Here is a 26,839-nt window from a genome sequence, read left to right on the forward strand (position 1 = left end):
CTGCAAAGACCCTGTATGTGCAGACTGTGACGTTTCACCCAGTGTTTTTGCTGTTAGGGAGGTGACAACTGCCTTCTCTGAAGGGGGCTGTGGCACACTTCCAACAGGGAGGACAGCAGTGCCCAGCAGGTCACCAACCATAGTGCAAAGTCTCATCTTTGAAGCTTCCAAAGAGCAACTTACGACTTCTTGTAGGTGTGAGGAAAAAAAAAAAAGTTAGCTCTTTCTTTCCCCAAAATATCTTGGAGTAGCCTCAGCCTCCGTGTGTGCTGACACCGCACTGTCCCTTACTGGGGATAAACAAAGTGCCCTAGAATTCCCTAAATCTCACCAGCCCAGGTCTGCAGGGAATGGGCAGATGTCCAGGAGCAATAGACTCTAGAAATGTGAAGCTGGAAGGAGCAAAGGCAGGGATAAAGGTGTGAAGGAAAGCAAGACTTGTACCCTCCTCCCTGTGGCTGCCAGCTTTCAAGAGGCTGAGCCACCAGCAGGATCCTTGCAACCTGGGATACCCAGCAGGACAGCAGCTTGCTTAAGTAACCCTTATCTGTGCAGGGCTCAAATTATTCCCTTTTGCTCCATGCTACATGCCTTATTTTTTGGCATCTGGCTGAGCAGCTTCCGCCAGGCTTGTCACAGGCAGGAAGGCAGGAAATTGGCTTGTCCCAAGGGATGTATGAAGTACCTGAAGCCAGTTTGGAAGGGTGAATATATCATGCATTAACTTTTCAAAGATAGGAAGAGGAAAGGAGAGAAAGGAAAAATGGGAATTTGACAGCCAGCATTGGAGAGCTGGAGGCTTGAGGATGAGGACGGGCCCAGCCCTAAACAGCTGAGCCAGGCCTGGAGCAATTCTCATCAGTGGCGCCAGGCCACCTCTTCCCCTCTTCTTCCTTCCTTGCTTCTTGGTGTAGTAAATGGCGGATCCCTTTCCAGGGGCTGTAGGCTGCCTCTTCTGACATGGGGCTGGAGTATAGCATCTATCCTTGGCTTTGGAGTGGGCTGAGTTCACTTGCAGACAAGGAGAAGTGAGATGTGACATTCCCCTGATAAGTTATGCTTTGGCAGCACTGCTTGCCCCTTCAGAAATACCATCTTCATGACCTGTCAGAGCCAAGTGGAGGATTTTGGTGGCTGGGGTGTCCTTACTACTGGCCTGAGGAGGTTCTGCGGGGCACAGAACCACTTGCATTATGCCTGCCCACTGCCCACCAGGATTACATGGGAAGCAGGGCACTGTGGCAAGAGAGCTAAGGAGCTTGCACTACAATTATTTAATTTAAAAAAACAAAAAAAAAGAAAAAGAAAGAAAAATATTCACTTAGATTTGTTGAGCAAAGAGGAAGCTCCTGCTCTGAGCATGCTGGGAGGACGGACCGGGGGGACCATTTCCCAGTGACGTGCTGGGAGGGGGAATGGAGCTGTCCTTCAGTGAGCACACTGAGAACATCTCTGCCCCCCTCCCTCCCCGTATACAATGGGGAGGACAGTTCCTATAAGAAAAAGAGACCAAACCATTCCCCCTGGGGCCGTGCTGCCAGTCCCTGGATGTTGCTGCACTATGGAGCATCGGCGCCGAGAGTGAGAGGCCATGGGGTGGGGAGAGAGATGGAGACACAGAAAGAGAGAGAAAAGTGTGATGGAGAGCTGTAGAGACGTGGGACGACAGGGCTGTTCTGCTGCAGGGCCTCTGGCACTTAGCCGGAGGTGTTGATGTAGAGCTGGCTCTTGAGGATGTAGTCGATGACAGGCTGGCAAAGGTAATCCACAACGTGTCCATCCCCGTGCTGCAGGGCCAGTCTAGGGGAGCAGGGGAAGAGGAGTGTCAGAGCCTACTTGGGGAGTTGGACGGCCTCTTTCCAGGAATTTGGGCTTCCTGAGCAGGGGCTGGGAACACGGTGGTGTCCCCATGAATGGAGGGGTTGGCTGGGAGCACCCTCAGCATCACCCACCTGCTTTTGGTGGAGCTGACGACCGACATGGGGTGGTTCGAGTCGTCCTTCACCACCAGGATGTTGTTCTGTGGGTGGAGAAAGAAGAGGTGAGGGAAGGGAGGGATGAAAATCAGTGTTTGCCCCACCCATGTCTGATTGGCCATGGAGGTCTGCTACTTGGTGGCCACGTAAGTGATCCCAGTTAGCAGCTGAGGCAAAACCAAGGGGGGGAACTCTCCAGGACCCATGTGCAGTGTGACCTTGGTGGAGCCTGGGGGGCACTTCGAAGCTCTCAAGAAGGTTTAATCTCATGGAAAGTGTGTAGCAAAGAGCGAGGGAGTGCAACAAAGACAGCATGCAGTCTGGAGAGCAAGATTGTGAGGAGCAGCTGAGGTGCTGTGGCTTGCTCAGCCCAGAGCAGGACAGAAGGACAGGGACAGGGCCTGTGGGAGCAGCGCGGAGGGGGGGAGGGTCAGGAGTAGGGAAAGGGTCTGCTCCGTGGGGCACCAGGTGTGGCCCTGAGCTATCAGAGCTCAAGGAGTGCTGGGATGCTGCTCTCAGCCACAGGGCTTGGGCTCAGTGTTCCCTGTTGGGTCCCTTCTAACTGAGGATATTCCAAGATTCTCTGGCTCCCTGACTATGTATGAATCCACTTACTTTGTACTTGCGGAGTATTGAGGAGTGGTTCATGATCCGATCAGGGTCTGCTCCATCCCGGGGCACCACCACGATCCCAAACTCCCCAACAATCACCTCCATCTAGATAGAATCAACACAAAGAGAGTTTTCACGACCTGCCAGTGCAAAATCTGCCACAGCCTTCCAACCCCTACCCCGAGCAGATGTGCACCCTGCAAGTACTTGGCAAAACCTGGATGGGGGTTAACCTCAGATTTTCTCTTTTTGGACAGCTTTTGGGAAAAAACTTGGATTTATTAAGGAGTGATGCTGGTGACAGGCAGAGTGATCTGTGGTGGATGAAATAAAAAGGAACAGGGTTAAACTCTGTTAATGAATGTTGAAGTTAGGCTTCAGGGAGAACTTGTCATGGTAGTAAGGACAGCAGCAGATGTTGCCTGAGGATGACATGAACTCTGCCTCACTGGAGATTGGAGCGGAGGAAGCAGCAGCTGCACTGCTGCATGTTGTCTTTACAGCCCCTCATCCCTGGATTTCTTTGTGTTGATGTTATTATTTATTAGTGTCTCGGAGATGGTACTCTGGAGCAGATCACCAGGACAAACTCTCCTCAGGATGGAAGGGAAGAGGATTCTTGGGGTGGTGCATGGATCCCAGCACCATCCTGCATACTGGGAGTAGATTGCTCCCATTGCTGTGGAGGGATGGTGACTTCTCCAGTGTTAATTGAAGCATTTTTCATCTGTAGTAGTGTTTGAGATAGGCTCATCTCAGTGCACTGAACTGTGCCTGAATTCTAGTGGGATGCTGTAGAAGCACCAACATCAAAGCCAAATACAGAGCTAAACCATCTCTGTAGAGATAATTTGCCATCTGCAGGTTGGATCTGCCTTTGCAAGGGGGAGGAAAAGCGACTTCTCCATTGCTTTTAATGTGTTTTGCCATGTGGTTGTGGTCTTGACTGCTCTCAAAATCTCACCACAGTCGTTACTGCATATTGCTTGCCCATGTGAGATGGTGTCAGGCAATGTCTGGCTGAGGGTAGACATCATTTTTCTTCTCAGTTTTCTCTTTTCTTCTTTGTTATTATTTTACTTATTTTCTTCCTTTATTATTATTATTTACTCTTCTTCTGTTAGGTGCAAGCTGCTGGTATGATTTTAAGGGTCTTTCATTTCTAACATAAGGGCAACACTTCTCTTACATCAGCTTTTTTGTAAACCAGGGGTGCAGAAGCCCCTGTTGTTTGCGCACCAGAGACAAGTGATGGGGGTGGGGGGAAAACCAGAGCAGCACTCAGGAGATGGTGGAGGAGGAGGGATGGAGCCTGGGGAAGGGAAGAAAGAGGCCCTGGCAGTGACTCACATCAGACTCGTTCCAGAGGCCAGGGATGCAGAAGGATTCCAGCAGGTCACTACCACAGAGCAGGAGGATGCGCAGTTCTGAAGGAAGGAAGCAGAAATGCTCAGAGATGGGAGAGAGCAGGGCTGAGTACACCTCTCCCCCTCCTTTCTTACCATCCCATTGCTCTGCTCAAGGGTGTTCTCTTTCACCAAAACACCATCTTTTGCCAAAATGAATCCTGCTAAAGAGGCTACAGTCCTTGCATCCCTGATGATACTGAACAGAAAGCCAATCCTGAACTATCCTGTGCACTATTTCTGCTTCTCTCCTGCACTGCTGGGTCATTTCCAGCATTGCTGTGGGCTGCTGAAACACCTAGATGTGCCCCAAATGCGTGGTATCCCTTGGGGTCAGGAGGCATTTCTGTATTTTCAGACACATATAAGTGCTTTGTGGCCTGTTGCAGGGTCTTGATCTGCAGATATGTGTGGAGCTGCACTGAGCATTTGGCATGGCTTGATTTTTCTACAGCAAAGCTGAGCAGTGCAACTGCATGATGAAGCACTGGAGCTTTTAGGATTTATTTGTTGGTTTGGAAACCCAAAAGAGGAAAGCTACAGAACTGCTCAAGTAAGGAGGGGTGGTCAGAGGAGATGTCAAGCAGTTTAGTGCTGCTCCCATTTCAGCCCCAGGCCATGCTGCCTGGCACCAGGGGTGGTGATAGTTCAGCATCCCTTACTTGCCACCAGATTTCTGGTGGTGCTGATGGTGGTGGGGGCTGCATACTCACCAATCTCCTCGTATCTCATCACTGTCCCCAGGTTAGCATTTTCATCTGGGAGGGAAGAATAGAGTTACTGATACCTGGCAGGGGGTGCTGGGGAGGCAGGTGGGGCTGCGGGTGATGCTGTACTCCTGTACCTACCCACAAAGGTGAAGCGCTCCATGGGTGGGCGAACGCAGCAGATCCGACTCAGGCTTTCTCCTACCTTCCCCAGGATCTTTGCTGAAGGCAGAGAAGAAAAGTAAGTTAGGGAGAGGCTTCATCCATGGCTGATTGCCCTCATGGAGCATGGGATGCTCCCATGCATGGGGACAGCAACTCCCACTTCTCCTCTGGCAGATGACTCAGCCTTCATATAACCAAATATCCCTCAGGCACTATGAGCCTGCTGAGAGACCTCACCCAGGTCAGCTGAAAAATAAAATGATTGTTTTTTTCAGCTGGAGCAGAAAAGAACAGAAATACACCGCCAGGAGTGCGGAGGGAGCTAGACTGGTGTTCATTAGGAGCATGGAGACAGGTCAGCTTAACACAGAGTTATAGAAATCTTTCGTTAAGTTTGGGACCAACCAAAAATTAATCTGAGTCATGAGGCAGGTTGGGGATCCTTAGGCTGCAAGGAGCACAAGCACACTGCTATTCCCCAACCCCAGTGGTGCCAGCAAGCTAGAAAACTGGGAAGAGGGAATGGGAACACTTCTCCACCATTAGAGGTGAAAGAGGACTTGGAGGAGCTCAGAAGCATTCCTGAGCAAGTGTTTGGTACCTCATGATGGGGTGTGAGGAACAGGTGGCCAGTTCCTCCCCTTCCTCCGCAGAGCCACCTACCTGCGGTGGGCTTGTTGGACACGTTGTTGTTCTGGTAGATAGGCTGCGTAGATTCATTCTGGGGCTGTCCGATCACAGGGGTAATGGAGGGAGTGTTGACATTGGAGAGGATGCAGCCGGTCACCCTCTGCAGCAAGAGAGAAATTTAGTGGTAAAGATGGCTTCCCCAAGGCTGGAGGTGATTCTTGAAACTTTTGCTGCTCTGGTAGCCATCCCCTCTCACTGAAGATGAAGGTCATCATTAGTGACAGACCTATCCATCTCACTTTAGCTTTCCTGTTGCTTTATAATCTCTAGTCTTGGGCTAGTAGGACCCTATTGTCTTTCATTTAGAGAAAAAACCTGTTTGTTCCCTGCTGATTGATGATAATGCAAGTAGTTCATCCAAGGGGCTCAGTTTGCTTTCAGAGGCAGGGAAGAGGAGCAGAGAACAACTGTGACATAATGTCTTGTGTACTTCTCCAGGTCAGGAACATATATCTTCTCCATCTGTCCCAGCCATGTTCTAGGCATTGATGTACACCTCTGGGCTCCGGAGCCTATCCAGGCAGAGGATGGTGCAGCCTGATTCTGGTGCAGGACCAGGTCACGAGATGCAGCGGGACTCACCTTCATCAGGTCACGGTGGTGCTCCAGCACGCTGCAGGTGGTCTGCCAGGTGTCCTGGTAGCACTCCCAGGGGTCCACCCTGCAGGAGCACAGTGAGGCAGCAGCATTAATTGGTGGCCGCTGCCTTTATGTCCTCACCACACCACCTCCTTCCTCCAAACCTTCCACCCAGCTCTCTCTAGTAGCTTCATCCCTCCATTCCCTGTCCTGGAGTGGGAGAGAACCTGAACGTGTGCTCATGCCCAGATTCCTCCATACTCTTAACTCCTGATCCCCTGGGCTCGGATATATCTGCGTGTAGTGTGATCTTCCTGATGGTATTACTGGTTCCAGCTCACATGTGGGCTTTCATGGACCAGGGATTGCTGCTGTGTAGCCCCAGCACCCCCTCCCTGCAGTGGTCTTTGTCACTCACCGGATCCAGTCGGAAGATTGCACAGCCAGCTGGCACATGGTCAGGCGGTGCCGGCTGGACACCAGGCCCTGGAACAGTGAAACTGAGGATTAAAAGGAGGCAGTGCATAAAGATTATCTGAGTTCCTTGTTTCTGGATAAGAAGTATTCCTGCCTTTCAAAGCTGAAGGTCTCAGTATGGTTACCTGGGGTATGGTGGATCCAGGCCCAGGGGTGGCTTTCCTGTTGAAATTTCTGCATCTCACAAGAGAGGAGCAAAATCTCCTTTCTTATTTTAGATTTTTTTCCTCTTCAGAATAAAACTCATTTGTATTATAATAAGAACTGGCTTTAAAATCATTTAACCAACACAACCCCAAAAAATGACCCCCATCATTTTGGATGGTAGCATTTCTCTTTCTGGTTTTATCTGGTTGCAGGCTCTCGCTGTAAGTTTTGTCTGAAGACTGCTGGTTTTATCCCTCACCATCTTCTTGGAGGCTTTCTTGTGGCTTCTCAATGCTTGACATTGCACATACAAAGAAGAGGTAACAGGAACAACTCACCGTCTTCCCATAGGAATCATGCACAGGTGAGACAATGCCACCGATGACGATGAACCGTCCAGTCTTGTGCAGATAATCACGGGCTCTCTCTAGAGGAGAGCAAGAGGGGATCAGTGCATTAATCCATTCCATCAAGCCCCACAGAACTGGCTTTATGGCTTTGCCAAATGCTGTTTGAGGGTTTCACCTCCAGCTTCATATGGCCATCACCTGCCTTGCCCTAAAAGCTGAACCCTCAGCTGCCAATTGTGAATCTGGTATTTTTCACCACCCCCCAAAAATAGAGAATCCTAAGGGCTCTATCATGTTCATCCTCATCCTCCTCATTGGCTTTTCTTGCCTTCTGCATGGCTTGGATGCAGCAGGAGAGCTGGAGGAACATTTTGAAAGCAAATAAGACTGGCCAGCCTGCATGGCTGAGATGTGACAGTGGAGTGTGGACATGTGTGCTGCTCATCCAAAATGCTGGATGGGAATGGATGACAGCAGCACAGGGAAAAGTGTTCTGTTTTAGTCTAGATTTCAGCGGAACAACCCTCAGTGCTCTGGGACAAGATAGAGAAACATCTGCAAGGGTGTCAGCCCTAGAGGCTGATATGGGACTGGAGATGAGGAGGGAGGCCATTTGTGTTTTGGGGTTGCTTTTGTTGTGTGAGCTGGAGTGAGCAGGAAAGGGCACAGTGTGCAGCAGGAAGGGAGGAAATTGGAGCAGGGATTGTTCAGTCATCCCTGAAAGGGGCTGGTAGCGATGCTGAGCACTGACCTTCCTGAAGACCCAAAAATACTGTGGAAAGGATTTATGGAGAAGGGGGGCACGTCCTGGGCTCTTTTGGCAGATCCAGAGGAACCCAGCTGAACTCAGGAGGTGATGCATGAAGCCAGGATGCAGACAGATACTTCCTTTGGGACAAATAGCACCCCCAGGTGTGCTCATGTACCTGTGTCTCTATCTAAAGCCACTTTTCTTTGCTTTCATTGTGCAAACAATAACCCACGTAGAACTGCTTGGGCAAAATTATTGTGTTCCCTCAAGTTTTGACATGCATAAAAAGGACTATTGTTCACAGAAACAGCTGTGGGGCACTTGCAAGTCAAGAATGGCACTATGATTACTGTGGACTTTTGTTTCCTGAGCTCTGAGCAGCCCTAGGTCCCTGGGACATCCTGTGAGACATCTGTTAGCCTTAATGCACCTCCTAGACTCACCCTAAATCCTCTCTCTGGGTTTACTCCCAGTTGTTCTCCGTGCATGTTAGCATCCAGAGAAATAAAAAGGGGGTTAAATAATTCAATTTGTTTGGTGGAGCAAGGAGCAAATCATGAATGCCTGAATTAGACATACCTAAAACTGTCCTGCCTGCCTTTGGGATCCCGAGCTTGAAGGTGTTAACACCAGCAGTTTGGTTTGAATCCTTTTCTCTTTTTCCCATCTTTGCTGGGTATTCCTCTGCCTATTGGGATCCATGTGGAGCATCTTCCTCCATCAGTGGCTCTCACTGACCCAGCTCAACCCTGTGGTATTGGGTCACCAAGGGGGAGAAAATGGGTTGGACAGGGTGTTTTAGAGGAGTAAAGGTACTGGATGAGATTTTTGGGAGGTTGTTCCCTTTTGTGCATGTTGAGGTGAGCACCCATGGTACTGATGGAAACAGCAAGGACCAAAGGGCATTCCTGAGGTTGAAGGTTACTGTTCCTGGGGGCACACTCCCATCCTTTTATTTGCAGCTATACTAGGTCAGTGCTACTGCATAATTATTGCTATGCATGGTATAAATCATGTACATAAAAACAGCCTATGCAGAAGCTTGAGAGCCCCTTGTGCCTGCTGAGGACTTCCAGAAACGCTGAACCAGTCCCCCAAAAGCATAAAAGGAATCACAGGGGAAGAGTGGCAGCTTGTCCCTCTTGGGTGCTCTTTGTGTGCTGCTAGTGAAGTTAATTGCCTTCCCATCACTACCTTCACAGTTAATTTTAATTGATCAGAAAGGGGAAAAAAGTCTTCTTTTATTCTTTTTTTTTTCTGAACGTGACCTTTCTTTCACAGGAGCTGTGTCCTGGTACCTCTTAGAGATCTTTGAAAAAAGACATCAGAGAATAAACATCTTGTGATTAAAAAAAAAAAAAGAAATTCACTAACAAAAAAATGTTATTGATTTTTAAATTAACACATCCTCTCATTATCCCTGCTTTGCTCTGGCTTGATTTTTCCTTGCCTAGAGAAGATTGAAGTCAATGATCTGTCACCTCCAAGCCTTCCCATTCGTGTACAGCATCTTTAACATTTACTTTGAGGACAACAAAACAGTTCATATGTTATCTCTGCTTCCTGGCTGTAAAGGTGACCAGTGCTCTTAGTTGGCCTTGAGTTTTTGGTGGCCAAATCCAGCAGTTGCACGCACATATCGGGAGTATGAGATAGAAGATGAATATCAGGGTGCAGAACACAAATACCAGCAGACAGAACGTAAAGGCCAGGATAATGATGGGGACCTGGGACAGGTGGCTTTAGGGTGCTATAAAATTGCAGAATTGGTGCTTGCAGCATCTCGATACATGGGTGCTATAATCACAAGACTGCATTAAAGCTTTGTGTTTTTTAGCCGATTTGATTTTCTTTGGCTGAATTACTCTTCAGTACATAGATAGGGAAAGCTACAGGCAGCTGTAGCCACGCCTGTCCAAACACATAAGCTTATCCAGCCCTGAGTATCATCTTCTGCACAAGGCAAGACAAAATTACTTTAGATTTTCTAAGAGGAGATGACGCCTCCCGCCATGGAGTGGTCTTCCAGCCCAAAGGTAGCAGTGCTGCGCATTATGTGGGGTTAAGCTGAGTCACTCTGTGCCAACCCAAGTGTTATTTTCTGGATTTGGGGGGTTGGAAATGGGATGCTGGATTTGGTGGGACATTGCTTTGAACATTTAGGGTTGCTCTGCTGTTGCAATGCTTTCTCCAAACCCCAGGCCATTCCACACTCAGAGCTTTTTTAAATAGAACCTCTAGTAATTTTAATGTAAAATATTCTGCTTTTGGAGACCAGGTTGAAGACTCCTTTGTGCCATGGTGGTGCTAAAAACAACTCAGTAGTGTTGCATTCCTCTTTCCATCTGTATTCCTTATGGTCAGCTGTTTGTGCATATCCTAGCCTTATCTCTCTACTTGTTCAAAGATTTTTGCCTGGGAAAAAATATCTTTTTGTTATGGTTAAGGATTACTTGTTTCCCTTTTTTGGTTAGTGCTGAGGGTTATTATTTTGGGTTAGGGTTAGGGTTTAGGGCTAGCTATTTGTGCTAGGGTCAAGGGTTACCCTTTTGGGTTAGGATTAAGGGTCAAGGATTATCCTTTAGGATTAGGGTGAAGGGTTACCATTTGGTGTCAGGGTTAAGGGATGCTGCTTACCAATTTGCAATAGGTTTAAGAGTTACACTTCTGGGTTAAGGTTTAGGGTTACCAATTTTTATTTACTGTTGAGGATTATCCTTTTCGTTAGAGTCAATAGTTAACCTTGTGTGTTAGTGTAAAGAGACTCAGGATCTGAGTCCCAGTTCCTTTGGTTTTCTGGACTGTTGCCTTTGTGCTCAGCCTGGTGGCAATGTTTCCAAACCAACAGCTTTGCTTACATTGGGCTGGCGTTGGAGAAGTGGGCTGGGCTGAAATGTCCCCAGCCCAACCTTCCTCCCTTCTGCTGTGGAAGCATTTTGTGTGTTTTTGGCACTGCCAAAGTTCTGCAAAATGATGGTGAGGCAGAAGTGATCTCAGGATTCTACGAAAACAATAAATAACTGTTTTGTCCAGATCGCATAAAAATAATTTAAAAATCCAGCTTCCCTGCTAGGAAATCACTGCTTATTTAAGAGATGTTTCTTTTTGGTGATTCTAGCTGAGCATATTTAATCGTAACACTTCTGCTCCATTGGTGCTCCTCCAACACCTAAACTGCTGTGAATGCAATGAAGTATTCCTTGCACATCATTTTTCAAGGTGTGAATTCAAATGCCTTTGTATCTGATTCACACGCACCCCCAGGAGTTCCTTTTTCTCCTTTTTCTTTACAACTGTTTGTTTATTCATTTTTTGCAGAGGAGGAGATGCAGCCCATGGGATGCTATGGGGACATTGCTGCAAACCCACAGGTGCTGGCCCCCTGGCCAAAGTACCTCCTCCTGCAGGGTGAGTGACCCAGATACACAAGCATGATGCTTTACCCTTCTAAATCCTGTCAGGCAAGGTGCCAGAAATTATTCTCAGCCTAATTGAGTGATGTATATAAATATGTATATGACTCTGATTGCCAAATCGGGGGTGTGTTTGTGGCTGCATACATTTGGGCCTTTAAAAATGCTGAAAAAATGACCAAAATTACCATGGCAGCAAGCTGGGATAGTTATTGAAGCTGATGTGTGGGACAAAGCCACTGTCCCTCTGTCTCTGAGCTGCTGCCAGAGGGGCTCAGACCCCTCAAAGCTGTCCTCATCCTCATCACAGAGCCTGGCTCCTCTGCCCTGGCTTTTGGTACACCCCAGGAGCTGCAGCTAGTCCCTGAGGGCCAGGATGACGCTTCTGCTACAGAAACAAGCCCTGGCTGCCCTCCAAGGAGAGCTTCCCTTTCCAAAGAAGCAGGAGGAGGGGGAAGAAATATCCCATTAAGCCCCATAATGCTTAATGATTTTCATCTCCAAGCTAATTGCTCTGTTACACTTCACCCCCCGCCCTGTTAGTCCATAGCCGCATCTAGGCATCACAGAAATAAGAAAATTGGAAGGGACCCTCATGCTAAATGGCTTCAGTTGTTGCTGCTCTTTTCTTTTAATGGCTTTTTGTCGGCACAAAAAAAGAAATGGCCAGCAAATGCCTTGAGAACAGAGCTGGAGGCTGAGCTTTTAAAGCCTGTGAGCCCAGCTAGATGCCCCACCAGTGCCCAGCTGCCTGAGGGACAACAAGGGAACCCACTCCAACACCATCTGCTCATCATTCCTGGCTTTGGGAAAGAAAAGTGAAATTAGAGGCTTAAAACAAAGAGAGAGAGACAGAGAAGAAAAGGAAAAGGGTGAAGGCTGAGTCAGTTCACAGCAATCTGGCCTAGAAATGGCAGAGCATGAGGCCCAATGGCAGGGAGCAGTCCAGTTCCAGTCTATCTGGGTCCCCCAGATGATGCTGTAAAAGAACAGCCTATCTGGTATAACTCAGATTCAAATTAAAATCAAAGACATCCTGTTTTTTGTTCTCTTTTCTCAGGACAAGAATATTGCAACAGGATGTGTGCAAATAGGCATACAGTAACTGGGGACAAAAACTCCAGTGTGTGGAGTCTGAGAATATGTTCTGCAGGAAGAGTCTAATACATGGCAAAGCAACCCACGTCAAAATGCTTTTTCCAAAATGCTGACATATCCTGCAATGGAGGTAAGGAACAGATGGAAGCAGGAATTCCCCATCAGCTTTGTGTGCTGAATACAGAGGGCCATTATGGGGAGCTCATGTTGAAGCTGCAACCAGCTTCTCTGGGCAGGCGCTGGGTCCACTTTTTCATCTGGCATGTGGTAAGCATGATGCTGTCACTGTCACCAGTTGTAATGACCTTTGAGACAGGTATCCATACAAGCTATGGGGCTTCCTCCATGGAGATGTCCAAAACATGGCCCTGGGCACACTTCTGGGGGGATCTGCTGGAGCAGGATGGGACCAGATGGACCCAAAGGTCTCTTCTGACTCCAACCGTTTGCAATTCTGTGTGATTCTGTAATGAGACATGATACCATTTTTTGCCCAGAGAACTTGGTGGCAGAGAACTTCCTGGCAAAGGACGAGGTGAATGTGCTCAAAGCCTTGCTGGATCTCACCTGAAGCACAGGCAGCCATGTCCTGCCAACCATATTCACCTGATGTTTGATACCCACAGCTGCTCCCAGGGTGTCTTGAGGTCTTGGTGATGGTGAGGTAAGAAGTCCAGCAGTGGCTGGTCTGACTTGCTGCAGGAGAAAGGCGGTGAGCCCTTTTCTCTCTTCCAGCACAGAGTTTTCTCATCATTTAGAGATAAATGTGCCAAAATGATTACAGATGAGCATTTGAGAAAAAATGCCTTGAGCCCACTGAGCTGGAGCAGGGAACAGTGCAGTACTGTGCCCTCCCAAGCAGGAAGGAAGAAAAAGAGGTGCTGCAGGGATACAGCAGTCTTGTTTAGCCACAAAAGCCATCAAATTATTTGCCTGAAGCAGGGGATGAGTGCCACCACTGATGGCTACTTTTCTTGCTGCCTGACTCCCTTGGGAGACTGTCTTGGGGCAAATGCTGGCAGAGCTCTATCAATTTCCAGCATGAATCTAGCCCCAAGCTTGTACTGCATGGCTGTATCTCCACTTCAATTAGAGCCTAAATATCAGTAACCAAAATAAACTCTTTGGTAAACAGAGGAGAGCGTGTTCCAGCTACACCCAATAGCTCGCTTTGGGCACAACTTTTATTGCTGTGGGACCACAGATACAGTCAAGTAGGACAAGCTGAGCATCAAAGGGCACGCAAGAAATATTTTCACTGTTCTGTCATGGAAAAGGTTCTGCTCTGCTTCTATCAGGACGTCAGTGGATGTTGGGGTGGTGCTTTGCTGCTTGTCCTCGGAGAGGTGCTGGTCCACTGCAGGGAGCAGGGATGGACACCCCCATGACCTGGGGTTAGGTCTAAGATAGCTTTTGAGAACCCCTACCTTGTGCAAAGCACATTAGACATGTCCTTGCACAAAGGAAGCTGGAAGCAAAGCTGCTCCTTCCAGTGTTCCCACAGTCCACAGGAGCTCGTCTCCTTCCACCCCGGCCCCAAGGCTTTTCCCATTTCACCTCCCACCAGAGTGAGCTCTTTATTGACACAGTCTTTGCTGAGCTTTCTCCATGCACAGTACCCCAAAAATCCAGCCCTGTTTGGATGAGTGATGGTGGCACTGGGGAAATGCTTTGATTCAGAGGTTATAAAAGCCAGAGAGAATGTGTTCTCCTCCAAATCTATAGATGCCTTGGCTTCATCCACCTCTTAGGCTGGCTTTGCTTTCCTAGGACCACCTCCTGGCAGAGATTAAGTGACATGCCCAAGGTCCCATGGGAGATGTGGGTGCCACTGTTGGGGTGCAGTTGATCGATGTACTCAGCATCTCGTGGGCATTGCCCAAAAGTAACACAGGAGGGCATGTAGAGGTGTGAGCCTCTTGCTAGTGAGCACATCGGTTTTGAAATGGAAGTACAGGCCCTGGTTCTTGTTTGAATAAGGTTGTAGGAGTGGATTTCTGCGTTTGCTTGAGTCTGGTTGAGGCAGGAGGTGTGTGGCCCATTTCAGGAGGTGGCATTGTTTTAGAGACAACACAGTGCCTCATCGACCGTAATAAATACTGCTAAATATTTAAGGGCTTATAAATATTTCAGAAGAATCCTTGAGTGGTTACTGATGGAGTTTAGTCAGGTGCTGAGCAAAGCTCCTCCCCTCTGCGGGTCAGGAGGATGAAACGAGATGCCTGAGAGGTCAAGGGGTCAGTGGGTGTTCCTCCACACTGTTGCAGAGCCCGTCCCAAATCAATGTAAAGGAAGCTGAGATGGGAGCATGGACAAATAGAATTTTCCCTGCTACGACATCCAATATCTCACCCAGAAGACTATAAACTATATTTGCTCTTGCTTGGCTGATCCTTCTGCTCTCCAGAGTCCAACAACACCACGCCAATGCAGGGGGGAGCAAAGCTGTCCCGAGTCCCATTGTCAGCTGCAATGTCCTGCAGGGAGTCCCACCAGCGACCTCATTGATCGCCGGAGCTAATTGCACATTCAGATCTTGGAGCAGAGGTGAAATGGAAGTACGAGGCAGCCTCTGCTCCTTGCTCGTGTATCAGACCGCAGAAACAAAGCCTTTCAAGACCCTGTATGGGCTTTTGCTAGATGGGGAATTTTGCTTCTGCCCATCTGGAGATATATAATTTAAGGAAGAGGGGACAGGACAAGCTGTCCCTCCACTCACATCTCTCCCAGCCCTGTTTCAGGCAGCAAAAGCCTCGTTAAACTGCTTTGCACTTTGGTTGTCTCAACAAGTAAGAAAATGTGATTCTTGAAATTCAAGCCATTGAAACAACACAAGAACAACAAAAACCCCAGCTCCTGCCTCTTCCTCACACTTTCCTTACCCAGATTGGCTCCTTTATCTCCAAAGCCTGTTTACATAATGCAGCAGAGCTCAGCACTGCGCCTTTGAAATAGCAAGGAATAAACAAGGAACAGCCCACTGGGATTTTTCATTGCTCAAATTCTCTTAAGAAGCAATGCAATTGAGAGTTTTACTTTTGATGGCTGAGTCCTCTTTCACTGTTTTTTATCAGAAGTATTCTTTACCTGTCTACTGATCGGCATAGGAACTCTCCTCAATAACAGATGCAATGCAGGATATAGGAAAAATTCAACAAAGAGAGTAGGGAAGGGAGAATAGTGGATATTTACTGAATGTTAGATCTTTAGATTCACCCAATGCATCAGCTTTGTTTTTCTGCATGTGTCCAGGAGTTGGCACTGTGTGAAAGGGATCGAGCTGACAAAACGGGTGTAAAGCATGTAGGGTGCTGAGAGCCCCTGTAAGAAGACCACATCTGAACAACAGGGCACAAGTTGCATCCACAGGGCTGAGGCAACGCAGGAGTCAATAAAGCAGTCTGCAAGAGATGATAGTCTGGATACAGACAGACATGACAGATCTGATTAAAATCACCTATTCATTATCAATGATTGATTATGCAAAAAACAACAACAAAAAAAAAGTGAATAAAATCAGATGAATGCGAGACAATGAAATAACATCACCATGGTCCATTCTCTGGGGTTTGCCCACTGTGCTGCCTCTGAATCCTTCAGCCTCCAGACAGCTGGATCTCATGAGTGCCAGGCCTTAAAACCACCCTTTGGCAGGGCAGAGAGGTGAAGGAATGCTCTGCTAATCAAAGCTTGATGAGCAGAGGAGGAAATGGTGATGGAGGAGTGGGCATGTCAGAAAGAGTCGAGTTGGATAGGTGGCCAAACTCTGAAGTTGAAACGGACTGTGGATTGAGTGGCATAGAAACATATCAGTAAAACTGAATTTGTTGTGAAAAGTCATTTTCTGGAAGCTGGAAGGCTGCCTGTGAGTGGACAGTTCGTGTGGAGATTAGGAACTTTATAGAGACAAAGCAAATGTCAAATGTGCCAAAATGGGAAATTATTGTGTTTGTAGAGAAACTCTTTGTTCTATATTTAAAGAAAGGGGCAGAAAAAAAATCAATATCAAAACATGGCACTTTGTCTGATCTGATATTTGTTCCCCCTCCCAAGGCCCTGATGTTTCAATCTGCAGAAATAATCAGAAACCTGCTGAACTTCATGCATTCATAGAACAGGCCAAGACCTTTCCCACAGAGTACTATCGAGAAGCTCGCCCAACAAAAGCTTTTGCTTTCAGCTTTTTTTTTTTTCTCTCCAGAGCTGAAATACTTAGAGTGACCCATGCTGGTCCTGGAGCATTTGACCTTGCAGAGGGACACCTTTAATCCCAGCATAGACCCAAGATTGCCTTCAAAGTGAATTGTATTCTGTTCTTGTTGTTTTGTTTGTTTTAATTTATTTAAAATATGCTTTCTACCTTGCCCAATGGTTTCATGCTCTGGAGGAGGAATCCATGGAGTTTGAGTTCCCTGTGCTGGGGCAGGGTGAAGTGATTTATTCATCAGAGCAAGCAGACATTTGTCATCTGGAGGGGTGCCAGCACAGGCTTCAGTGTATTTACAGCACCATAAGGATTGAATTTTGCTTTTGACATTGGCCCGTTGGCTTTTGTCCTTTGGGTGGCCTTGCTTGCATAGTAGCAGGAAAACTTGCAGTGAGGCCAGGGTGGGTCTGCCATGGGGCAACTCAGCCTGCTACAAGGGAAGAGGACTAAGCACATATCCAGAGCTCAGTGTCTGGTGCTAGAGGGAAATTAAAGAGTATTTGTTTAAGTTTGGGACCTGCTTTCCTTCTCCGTGCATCTCTAGAGTATAAATGAGATGGATTTCCATCTCAGGCTGAAGCCAACCAATGACTGTGTTACATCTCGTAAGATGTTAGTGCTATGAGACTTAACACGAGATTCTGCCCTCTTTCCTCCTGCCTTTCCTTCCCCTAGCATCCTAGGCTGAGTTTCTCATTGCCACATAAATACAGAACACACAACTCAAAATTGTGACTCAGAGCATACGTACATCTCAAAGCACAGTTGATACCACAAATAACTCAGAGTGTTTTCGGGGCTATGTGGGTGTTGTCACAGCCCTTTAATATGGATGGATGTACAGCGCAATATCTCACCTCCTTTTTTATTATATGCTATATTTATATTTTATTAATTATTTCAATCAGCATATTTGTTTTATAGACAGAGACATGAATCAGACTCATTTTATGAGTCCCACTGAGCCAGCTGTGGAACTGGCAGAGTACAGATGGAGCCCTGTTGAGGTAAGTTCTATTCCACACAGATGCAAGGGATCAGTCATGAGCTGCTGCTTCAGGTCTGAGGTTGTAACAAAATCCCAGCTTCCTGGGAACTCAAACATAAGGGCGGATACTGAGTCTGAAATTCACATCAGGTGGAAAAAAATAACAATGGAGAAATGTTTTCCCCATCAGAAAGTGCTTTCAAATAATTAACATGTCTCTTACTCGGGCAAAAATCAGGCTGGGCTTCAGCCTGAATAAAACACGTCAGGATCCGAACTGAGAACTGAGCATACAGTGGTACGTCTGTTACAACACATCAGTGCAAGTCTTATATATCCTCTAAGCATAACAAGTGCCACGACTTAAAAAGATAAATTGCATCTCTTTAAATTAAGCAAATGATCCTAACTGCCTCATCAAACCCAAATATTTGTCTGACAATAAAGACAATCATTTTGCACAAATTCAGCTGCTGGAAATACAATATTTACAGGATGGAGTACTGTTTTTCTAGGCTCTCACAGCACAGAGCTAAGAAAGTAGCACAAGTTTTGGTCAGTATTCCCTTGCCCTCATGTGATTCTTCTTTTAGACATGGGAGCATGGGGGTCCTCAAACAAGAATGAATAGGGATTTAAAAGTCAGATTCCATGTAGATGACTCATATACCCCAATTCAGGCATCTCAGAACTTTATAGGCCAAGATCTCTCCAGGACACACAGAACAAAAATTCCACATGAAGCCATGTCTTCCTGAAAGATTTCTGAAACTTGTTTATAAGCCTCCAGACAGAATACCTTTTCTTACTTGTTGATTAGCTTTGCTCAAAAGCACACACCAATTTTCTAGTTTGAAGTTGTGCAGTACCCCAACTTGTTCCAGCACCTCCTCACCTTCCTCTGCTAAGTAAAGCAGCCTCCTTCCGTCACACGTCCCTCCCCCATGCAGACACTCACAGGCCATGATCTCGTCGCTCCTTAACGGCTTTTGTAGATCTAGATGGAGCCTCTCTCAACTCTCACCATAAAGCCTGTTTCCGGAGCTAATGCAATTCTTGTTACTGTTATTCCAGGAAGGGTTTTGCTAATGCAGTACGTAAAAATAATACTACCTATCTTCCTGTGCTTGATATTTCTCTGCTTGCATGCACCAGGATTGCATTTGTTGCTTTATTTACAGCACCACGCCGTTTATATTCAGTGGGCTGTGTACAATCGTTCCTCAGTTCTTGACAACATCACTGTTTGGCACAAGACGTTTGTTTGCCTATTGTTTATATTCGATGTACATTCCTCCTTACTGGCCACATGACTTTGCATTTGACCTCGCTGTTTGAGCAAGACCTTCCTATCAAACAACCCAAGTCAGGCAGCACAACCTGATCTTCATTAATTCCAATTATATCCTGTTTGTGATCACTGCCACTTTTTACCTGAACCTGAAGAGGTTATATATTTTATTATGAGAGACTGATAAAGATATGAAAAATACTGTGTCAAAAAATAAAAAATAAAAAATAAAATCATTGGGAAGCTGAAAATATCTACTGTGTGCTGTTATTTCACTGATTGTTATTTTCTAAAATAAGTGTTTTACTAGTATTTAGTCCAGTGAATATGGGTCACATTGATATTTTTAGTATTACTTTTCCTAATCACAGTGTCATCTAAGACAAAATAATGTGTATTTCAAAATCTGTTTTAACAATAGTTACTTCTATTGAACCGAATCTCTATAATTTCATTTAATTATGTCTTGATTTTAAGATAGTTCCTCTTCTTCCTTTTTGTTTGCAATTGTTTTTAGATTAGGGAATATATTTTTTTTTGAAGTTTTCATTGTATTATTGTCCAGTAACACAGTCTGCTTGCACTTACAAAATGAAATTACAGCGTGATCTTTTCCATCTAGAAAGCTACTATTTTCTAGGCTGCTGACCATCTCATTACGATCTGTAAAAACAAAGCCTGACGCAGAAATACCCCAAGCTGATTTCAATTATTTTTCTTCTTAGAAATCTATGTACAGCTTATAGAAACCCTAGGGATGCTTCCCCAGCACCATCAAGAGATCGTCGGCATCTGCTCCCTCATCAGACATCAAGGATGTCTCCTTTCTCTGTACTACAGAAAGGTATGTTAAAGGAGACGATCTTTCTGCTCCCATTTCATTTGGTGGTTGGTAGTGGACACTTCACAGTAACAGGACCCCCTTCTCCAGGTAAGTTGCTGCTTGTAGATGGATCTCAAGGCATTTCAAGCTTTATCTGAGTGGTCAGTATTTATGTCATATCAGACTGCCTTTCACAGAGACTGCCCTTCCTCCTTCTCTCCCTCTTTCCCTCCCTCCCTCCTGTCTTGCCTGAACAGGCTGTAGCAGTGGTTTTAGCATCTCCATCATTTGGATCTCGTGGATGCTCAGTAATATCAATCATCTCACATGAAGGTTTCCAATTACTTTGACTCATTATCAGCTGAAAAGCTGGATAGTCTAATATTTCAATTAACTGCCTGTGATTTTCTTCACTTCCAGCAAACCTGGCTTTAGCTGCTTGGCCCAGTCCCTCCCTCCTCAGCCAGGGAGGAAATAAAAGTGCTGCAGAGACCGCAGACTTGCAGACCCTATGGATGAGCGGCAGCTTATAAACACAGACAAGAGTCCTTGCCAGAACCGAACCCGGGGGTTTTGTGGGGGCAGAGCACTTCAAGGGGAATGAAAGCAGAGAACTCTCGCAGCTTACGTGAAACGCAAATACAACCCAAGCCTGGATTTCATCCTTTCTCCCACGATACAGAAATCGGTCTCCTCGCCTCATCTCCCCACCGTGGGGCCGTTTTCCGCGGTGGCCGCCGGGTTGATTGCCAGCACCGCGCCACCACCTCATCCTCCTCGGACAGCGCTCGGCCGGCCCGGCCCCGAGCCCCCCGCCCCGATGTGCCGCCGCTCTTCCAGAACCACCCGCCGCGGACAGCGCGCGGCCGCTGCGCCCCCGGAGCCGCCCCGGCCCTGCGGTGCCGCCGCCCCCGCCCGCGGCGCCTTCAGCACCACCGAGCGCGGACAGCACCCGGCCAGGGGGCGCCGGAGGCGGCCTGGTGAGACGTGCTGCCCCCGATGCCTCCGTCGGAGCTCCTCTGGACCCCCGGGGAAATCCCCAGCCCCTCCCCGACCCCCTACCGCTGTCCCGGCGGGACTCACCGAACATCTGGATGTGGCCCTTGGTGATGGGATTGAAGGTGCCGCAGGACAGCAGGATAACGTGGGTCTTGGTGGTCTCCGTCATGGTCCCGGCCCGGCCCAGCCCCAGCCGCTTTTTGTGTCTCGGTGCGGCTGCGGCGGCGGGAGGGAAGGAGGGAGGGAGCGGGGCCGGGGCGGGAGAGAAGGCGGGGCCGTGGCTGCGGGAGCGGGGATGGAGCCGAGACCTCCCCCCGCCCCCGCCTGGGGCTGGCGCGGGCAGCCCGGGGTACACAGAGCCCGCCGCCGGCACGGGGACACGCGAGGGTGCAAGCTGGCTTGCCCACGCACAGGTAACACGGGGATACAAGTGGACATGCGTTGCATCAGCTGCCCGAGGAATGGGGGCAGTGGGCAGGCACCCCTGCATTCACCCGCACAAACTCGGTGTTTGGGTGCAGCCACGCGGAGTGCCTCCGTGGTCCTGCTCAAAGGCCCTGGAGATCCCCACCCTTCTCTAGGGCTCCAAGGAGAAAACACCCTGGCGGGCACCAAGCACCTCCCTTTCACCAGCTGAAGGAAGTGAAATTTCCATAGATGGGCCAAAAAACAGTCTTTACTGCAAGGTAAACTAACACGAGTCCGACTGTTTTCATTTCTCATTTGTGTTCCTCAAGACAGAGCTGTGGGCAGTTGCCTTCAGGCTGCCTTTAGTTGCTGCTTCTCCCCATTTCCCAAACAAAGCCTTTTCTCCCAGCAGGGAGTTGTTGGAGTTATTTGCTTCCACCCAGTTTTCCTTTCCCTTCCTCTATCTGTTAAATCCATTGCCCTCCTCTATCACACCCCTGAGCAGCATACAAGGCAGCACCCCTGGGGATGAAACCCAAGAAGTCCCTGAGTTGCTCAGAGAACCCCTAAATCCTTCAGGTACAAATCTGGATTAGGTCAGCCGTTAGGTTAAGTGTGCACAGTGGCCCCTAACTCACATGAAAGGCTAAAAGTGCCCTGAAAATAATGGCATCACATTTGCAAGAAAGGCCAGGGAAGCAGAGCCACCTTCTTCCATTGGTTGTGTGGGGAGAACAGTGATAAAAAAATAAAAATAAAAAAATTAAATGAAGAAATAACATCATCAGGAAAGACATGGTGCACTTTTAGGTTGTCTCAGCAGTGGTGCTGTGCCTTCTCCCTAGCTCTGTAAGGACATCTGATATTTCAGAGAACGGGGTGAGATTTGGAGGTTTGTGCTGGGCTCTTCCTTGTGCTGCACATCCTTGCTTGCCTCGAAAGGCAGTGTCACTGCTTCAGAGGAGTGGCTCTCTGCAGTTCAGTGCTGCACAGCTCTGCCTTTAAAACTACAGCCTTTAATTAGCATTTATCAGCCTCAGGGTGACAGCAGAAAAAGAGGGCATTCCTCAAGCCTCTCTTGGTCATACTTGTGTGCTCATGCGTGTGTGCTCTTGTGCATCTGTCTTCATAAAACTTGTTCTCTTTTTTTTTGGTTGAAGTTAGCCAACAGCTTCAAAAGTTATCTGTGAGACTGAGGGACGGACATCCCTTCCTCAGAAACCAGGCTGAGGAATGGCATTGTGAGCTCTCCTTGCTGTGAGCTCTTTTGCACTGAAGCACTGATGAAACATCAGCGCCTTATTTGTTTGTTTGTTTGTTTGTGTGGGTCTTTTTTCCCCCAAAGCTGATTTAGTGCCACGTTGATTTTTTCCCCTTACTATTTAACAACTGAAGTGCCTGGATGTGGCAACCTCACACGCTCAGTCCCCTCTGGGTGGGAACGTGATTGCTGGATGAGGCACTGGAGGGGCACTGGGTGACCCGAATTCACAAGCTTTTGGCACTGAACTAGGAGGTGGCTCTGCACCAGCTGCTTTCCACATTGCTCTCATTCTGTTGTGCATCCTCTCATAGGAAATAAGCTGAAGCACAGGCAAAACACTTGTAAAGCAATTTTTTGTTAATCTTAACTCTACTGCCACTATGTTTATGTAGGAAATGCTTGTGCAGAGATCTTTTCCCTATAGCCTTCCATAGGAGGCACAACCTGCACCTGCAGGTGCTGCTGTTAGCTATAGAAATGGGGAAAGTGAAAAAATGTGCTTCTCTGAGGAGCGCAGGGTGGATGAGTGCTGGGTGGATGAGTGCCGGGTGGATGACAGATGCTGTACATCGGCTGTCACTTAGCAACGCTGCCGGTGCGGGAAGTGGGTGCTGTGATGCTGGCAAGCCATTGTGGTGGTCAGAGAGCCAGTGACACAGCCTACCTGTACCCAGGGTGTACAGGAGGAGGCTCTTTCTTCCAATACAGAATATGTTGGCTTGGCAGGAGGTGGGGTGGGGGATGTTCTTTCATATTTTTTCCCACTGTCTTACATCTGAGCACTTTCTAGGGCATCAAACTGACTTTTGAAGATACCTCCTCAGGAAGGTCAGCCTGGGAACAGATTTCTCTCTTGCATCTATTCAGAAGCTGAGCACTGGCCACACATGCAAACAGCTCCGCTGGCATTTAGCATCTGTAATTCTGTCTGAGGTTACAGCTCAGCCATGCAGAATCAGTCTGTGTGGTTATGGTCTGATCTGGGCTATGGTGGGGGTGGAGATGGAGACACTTGGTGTGACTCCCCATGAATGGCTTTTTTTTCCTTCCTTTCCAAGCCGGATTTAGCTTTTATTTGCTGTGAAAGGGCATATCTTTCCAGAATGCACAGCACATGTTCTCAGAGAATTACAAGTAAATCCATTAGATACTTTATGAATTATAAGGATTAAAAGGGATTTATTTAAGAAAAGCAGCATTTTGACTTTTTTTTTTTTTTCCTGTCCAGAATAGGAACAGGGTGCCCAGAGAGGCTGTGGATGTCCCATCTCTGGAAGCATCCAAGGCCAGATGGATGGGATTCAGGGCAGCCTGCTCTAGATGATCTTTAAGGCCCCTTCCAGCCTAAGCCATTGTATGAAATGGAATAATGAAGACTTTACACACCTTTATAGACTTAAAAATTCTGAAGTTTTATGTATAGAGTCTGTTTGGAACATTGATATTGCAATTAGGAAAAGATGAGGCTTTTGTCACTAACCATTAAAACCCATGTCTGGGACAACAACAAATACATTATAACTAATTGCTGAGAGGGACCATTACTAGGCAAAATAAGACTGCTTAAGTATCTTTACACTTGTTTCTTCCTTCAAGTTTTTCAGTTGCTTCAAGTGCTAATTTCCTGCATTCATAATATTTAGATTCTTACAGTCATTAAATTGACAGATGATCTGGGGTTTTATCATTCAGCTGTTGTGCACTGTACTCTCTGCTTCCCTTGATCCCTGTTTCCACACAGAGCAGCAGACAAACATGATGTTTCAGACATCCGCAAGTCAAGGTCTGATACTTGAGATGGAGAGTCAACCAGTGGCCACATCATACATGAAAATGGGAGAGTCCACATGCCCAAAGGGAGACTTTGTACTCCACCACGCTTCCAGGGTATTCCTGGACAATTAAAGAGGTCAGAGCTAATGAAGCAGGGTGGGATCAGGCTTTGGTTTGCATCCAACTCTCTGTTCTCAAATTACCTCGAGGAAATTTCTCAGGTTCCTCTGACTGCCTGTTAAATGGGAATGGCTGCTCACTCTTCTCTTAGAGCAGGTTATAGCAGTGCTCTGAGGATAAATGCATCAGAGGTCTTTGAAATGCTGACCCCCAGTGATAAGAGAGGCTGCTGGTGGATTCACATTTGGGATCATGACCCTTACACTGGGGAGAAGCTTCGCTCCTGGGCATTTTGGCTGCCAAGGTATATTGCTGAGTCCTCGGGCTCTCTAGTCAATGATGCTCATCGGGGGGGATCAAATCCTTCCCAATGCCATGTGATTAATAAAGTGCTAGACCATGATTATTGGCTCATTAACGATAAAAATGTTGATATACGTTGATTTCTGTGAGAAATCTGCTTCTTTAAAGATAAAACTCATATCACAAATCTCTTAGAGTAAAACTAAGGAGAAAGACTTTTGACTCCCTCTTAAACAAAAGGAGATTATGCCCTTTGCTTTGTGCACTCAAATAGTTTGAGTAGAGATCAATAAGAAAAACCAGGTCCACTTGCTCCTTGATACAATGAGCTGCACAAGACTTGGGGATCAGTTTTGCCCCGTACAGCTCCCTCAGGTCTTTTGGGGCAGCTCTTGAATAGATTCAACTTGGACAAGACTAAACAAGACAGCCACTGAGTCAACACTGCCCCCTCCTTGCTTCTCCCCAGTGCACCCTGAGGGAATGCTTTGCAGCCTCCTGGTCCAGACCCATATGCTCTGGTGAAAGAGATGTTGCAGAAAGCCAGAAGTTGCCACCCAGCATGTGCTACCTAGCTGAAATGTTTCAAATTAAGCTTCTGTCTTTGAATCCACATGCAGAAACATAGTTCAGGGTAAAGCAGCTCTGAAAACTCCTTTTTGCACAGATACACACTGTTCTGCCCAGAAGCATGCACACAGTCACAATCAGGTGTTCCAGTAACACTGAGTAAGGCCCATGACAGTGATAAAGCTGGCTGGAAAAAAAAAGAAAAAAGAAAAAAAAATCAAATTAACCTCGCAGCCACCTTTTATTTTAAATAATAAATACAGATAGCTGCAAAGCATTGCTGCCATGGGGGACACAAAGCGGAGGATGTGTCTTAGTGCCATTTGCATTTTGGTGGCTGGGCTACAGCCATGCCTTATGGTTTCATACTGCTTGGAAGGCAGCTCCTGGCAAGAGATCCTCCCTGGGAAAAGAGGTGGAAAAGATTGTTTGGCCAAGGGTTAAGAAGGGAAGGGGGCACAGCCCCTGGTGTGAGTGAAGTGAGTGAGTTAGTGGGAATGGAGATAACTGCCAGGATGATTGCAGGTCAGCTCCTTGGGAGCGGCAAGGCTCAAAGAGAGGCTGCAAACCTAGAACCATAAAATCGCAGGATCAAAACATGCAAGGTTTTGACTTTTGCTGCTGAAGGTGATTTAAGCCGTTGCGATGGCACCTCCCTGGTGTTGTGGGTTGTGGCATACACTGGCAGGGAGAAGGATGAGATCAAACATTGGGAGCGAGGGGCAATGTGAAGCACCAAGTGCTCCTGTTTCCAAAGCCCTGGCTGTACAAACTCCATCCTCCTGGGAGATGGGAGCAATCCCAGTTTGCCCAGTGCTGCCCAGTCTGCTCCTGCTTTGCAGCCGAGAGCTGCACAGAGCAGGGATGGAGGCAGAATTCCAGGTGCTGCAGTGGGAGCTGCCCGGCCGTGATTGCTGTGAAACCCATCTCAGGAGGGATTTACTTTCAAAACACGACCTCACACTTTGTCCTTCGGGTCGGTTAGAACCCCAGGACGCTTTGGGTTGGAGGGGAATTTAACAGACCATCTAGCCCCAACCCCTGCCGTGGGATTGGGTTGCCTGCTCGGGCACTGCAGAGATGGGGCACCCGTGTATTGGGTTCCATATATGCACAGGTATTTGGATGTGACGAGGTGCCCGGGGCGGCAGCGCACGGCTTCCCGCCCAAAGCAGTCCCGTCAGGAGACGCCTCGCCCGCTCGTGAAGAGACGGGAATCCCGCAGGGCGCTCCGCCCAGCACCGAGGTCCTCCCGGGGGGATCGAGGAGCGCCGGGGCGGCGTGCTGTACCACAGGGCCGGGTCGCGGCGCGGGGCGGGAGGCGCGGGAAGCCCGGCCGTGTGGGGGGGGCGGGAAGGCGCCGCGGTTGCCGTGGCGACGCCCGGCCGCCCCCCCTAGGTTGCCATAGAGACGGGAGAGCCAATCGGCGGCCGCCGCTGCGGGTCGACGGGGGGGAAGGCGCGGGGGAAGGCTTTGCCGGTGGCGCCGCCGGAAGTGGCTGCGGGCCGGGCCCGGAAGCGCGGCCGGCGCGGCGGGAGGCTCTGGGCGGCGAGGGCCCGAGGACGGCGGAGCGGATCGGGCGCGGCCGGGTGGCGGCCCGAGGGCTGAGGCGGAGGTTCGCCGGGGCGGCCCGCGGGCGGCCGGAACGCAGAGCGGGGACGCGCGGCCCCTCCCTTCCTGCTCCTCCCCGCGGCGGCGGCGGCGGGCCCCGCACGGGAAGAT

At 48.2% G+C, this 26,839-nt stretch overlaps 1 protein-coding gene across 1 annotated transcript; it reads right to left on the reverse strand.

The window, feature by feature from the left end:
* Positions 1-1,697: 1,697 nt before the first annotated feature.
* NMNAT2 (nicotinamide nucleotide adenylyltransferase 2) lies at positions 1,698-20,848 on the reverse strand (the record flags this gene model as incomplete). The annotated part of the gene is made up of 11 exons (XM_079535170.1): positions 1,698-1,800; positions 1,953-2,020; positions 2,592-2,693; positions 3,939-4,015; positions 4,708-4,752; positions 4,843-4,923; positions 5,530-5,656; positions 6,139-6,217; positions 6,554-6,621; positions 7,098-7,186; positions 20,764-20,848. 11 exons carry the CDS (start codon positions 20,846-20,848, stop codon positions 1,698-1,700), a joined length of 924 nt encoding a protein of 307 aa, XP_079391296.1.
* Between the last annotated feature and the right edge of the window lie 5,991 nt (positions 20,849-26,839).

The sequence above is a fragment of the Tetrao urogallus genome, assembly GCF_951394365.1.
Source record: "Tetrao urogallus genome assembly, chromosome: 5".
Taxonomy (NCBI): domain Eukaryota; kingdom Metazoa; phylum Chordata; class Aves; order Galliformes; family Phasianidae; genus Tetrao; species Tetrao urogallus.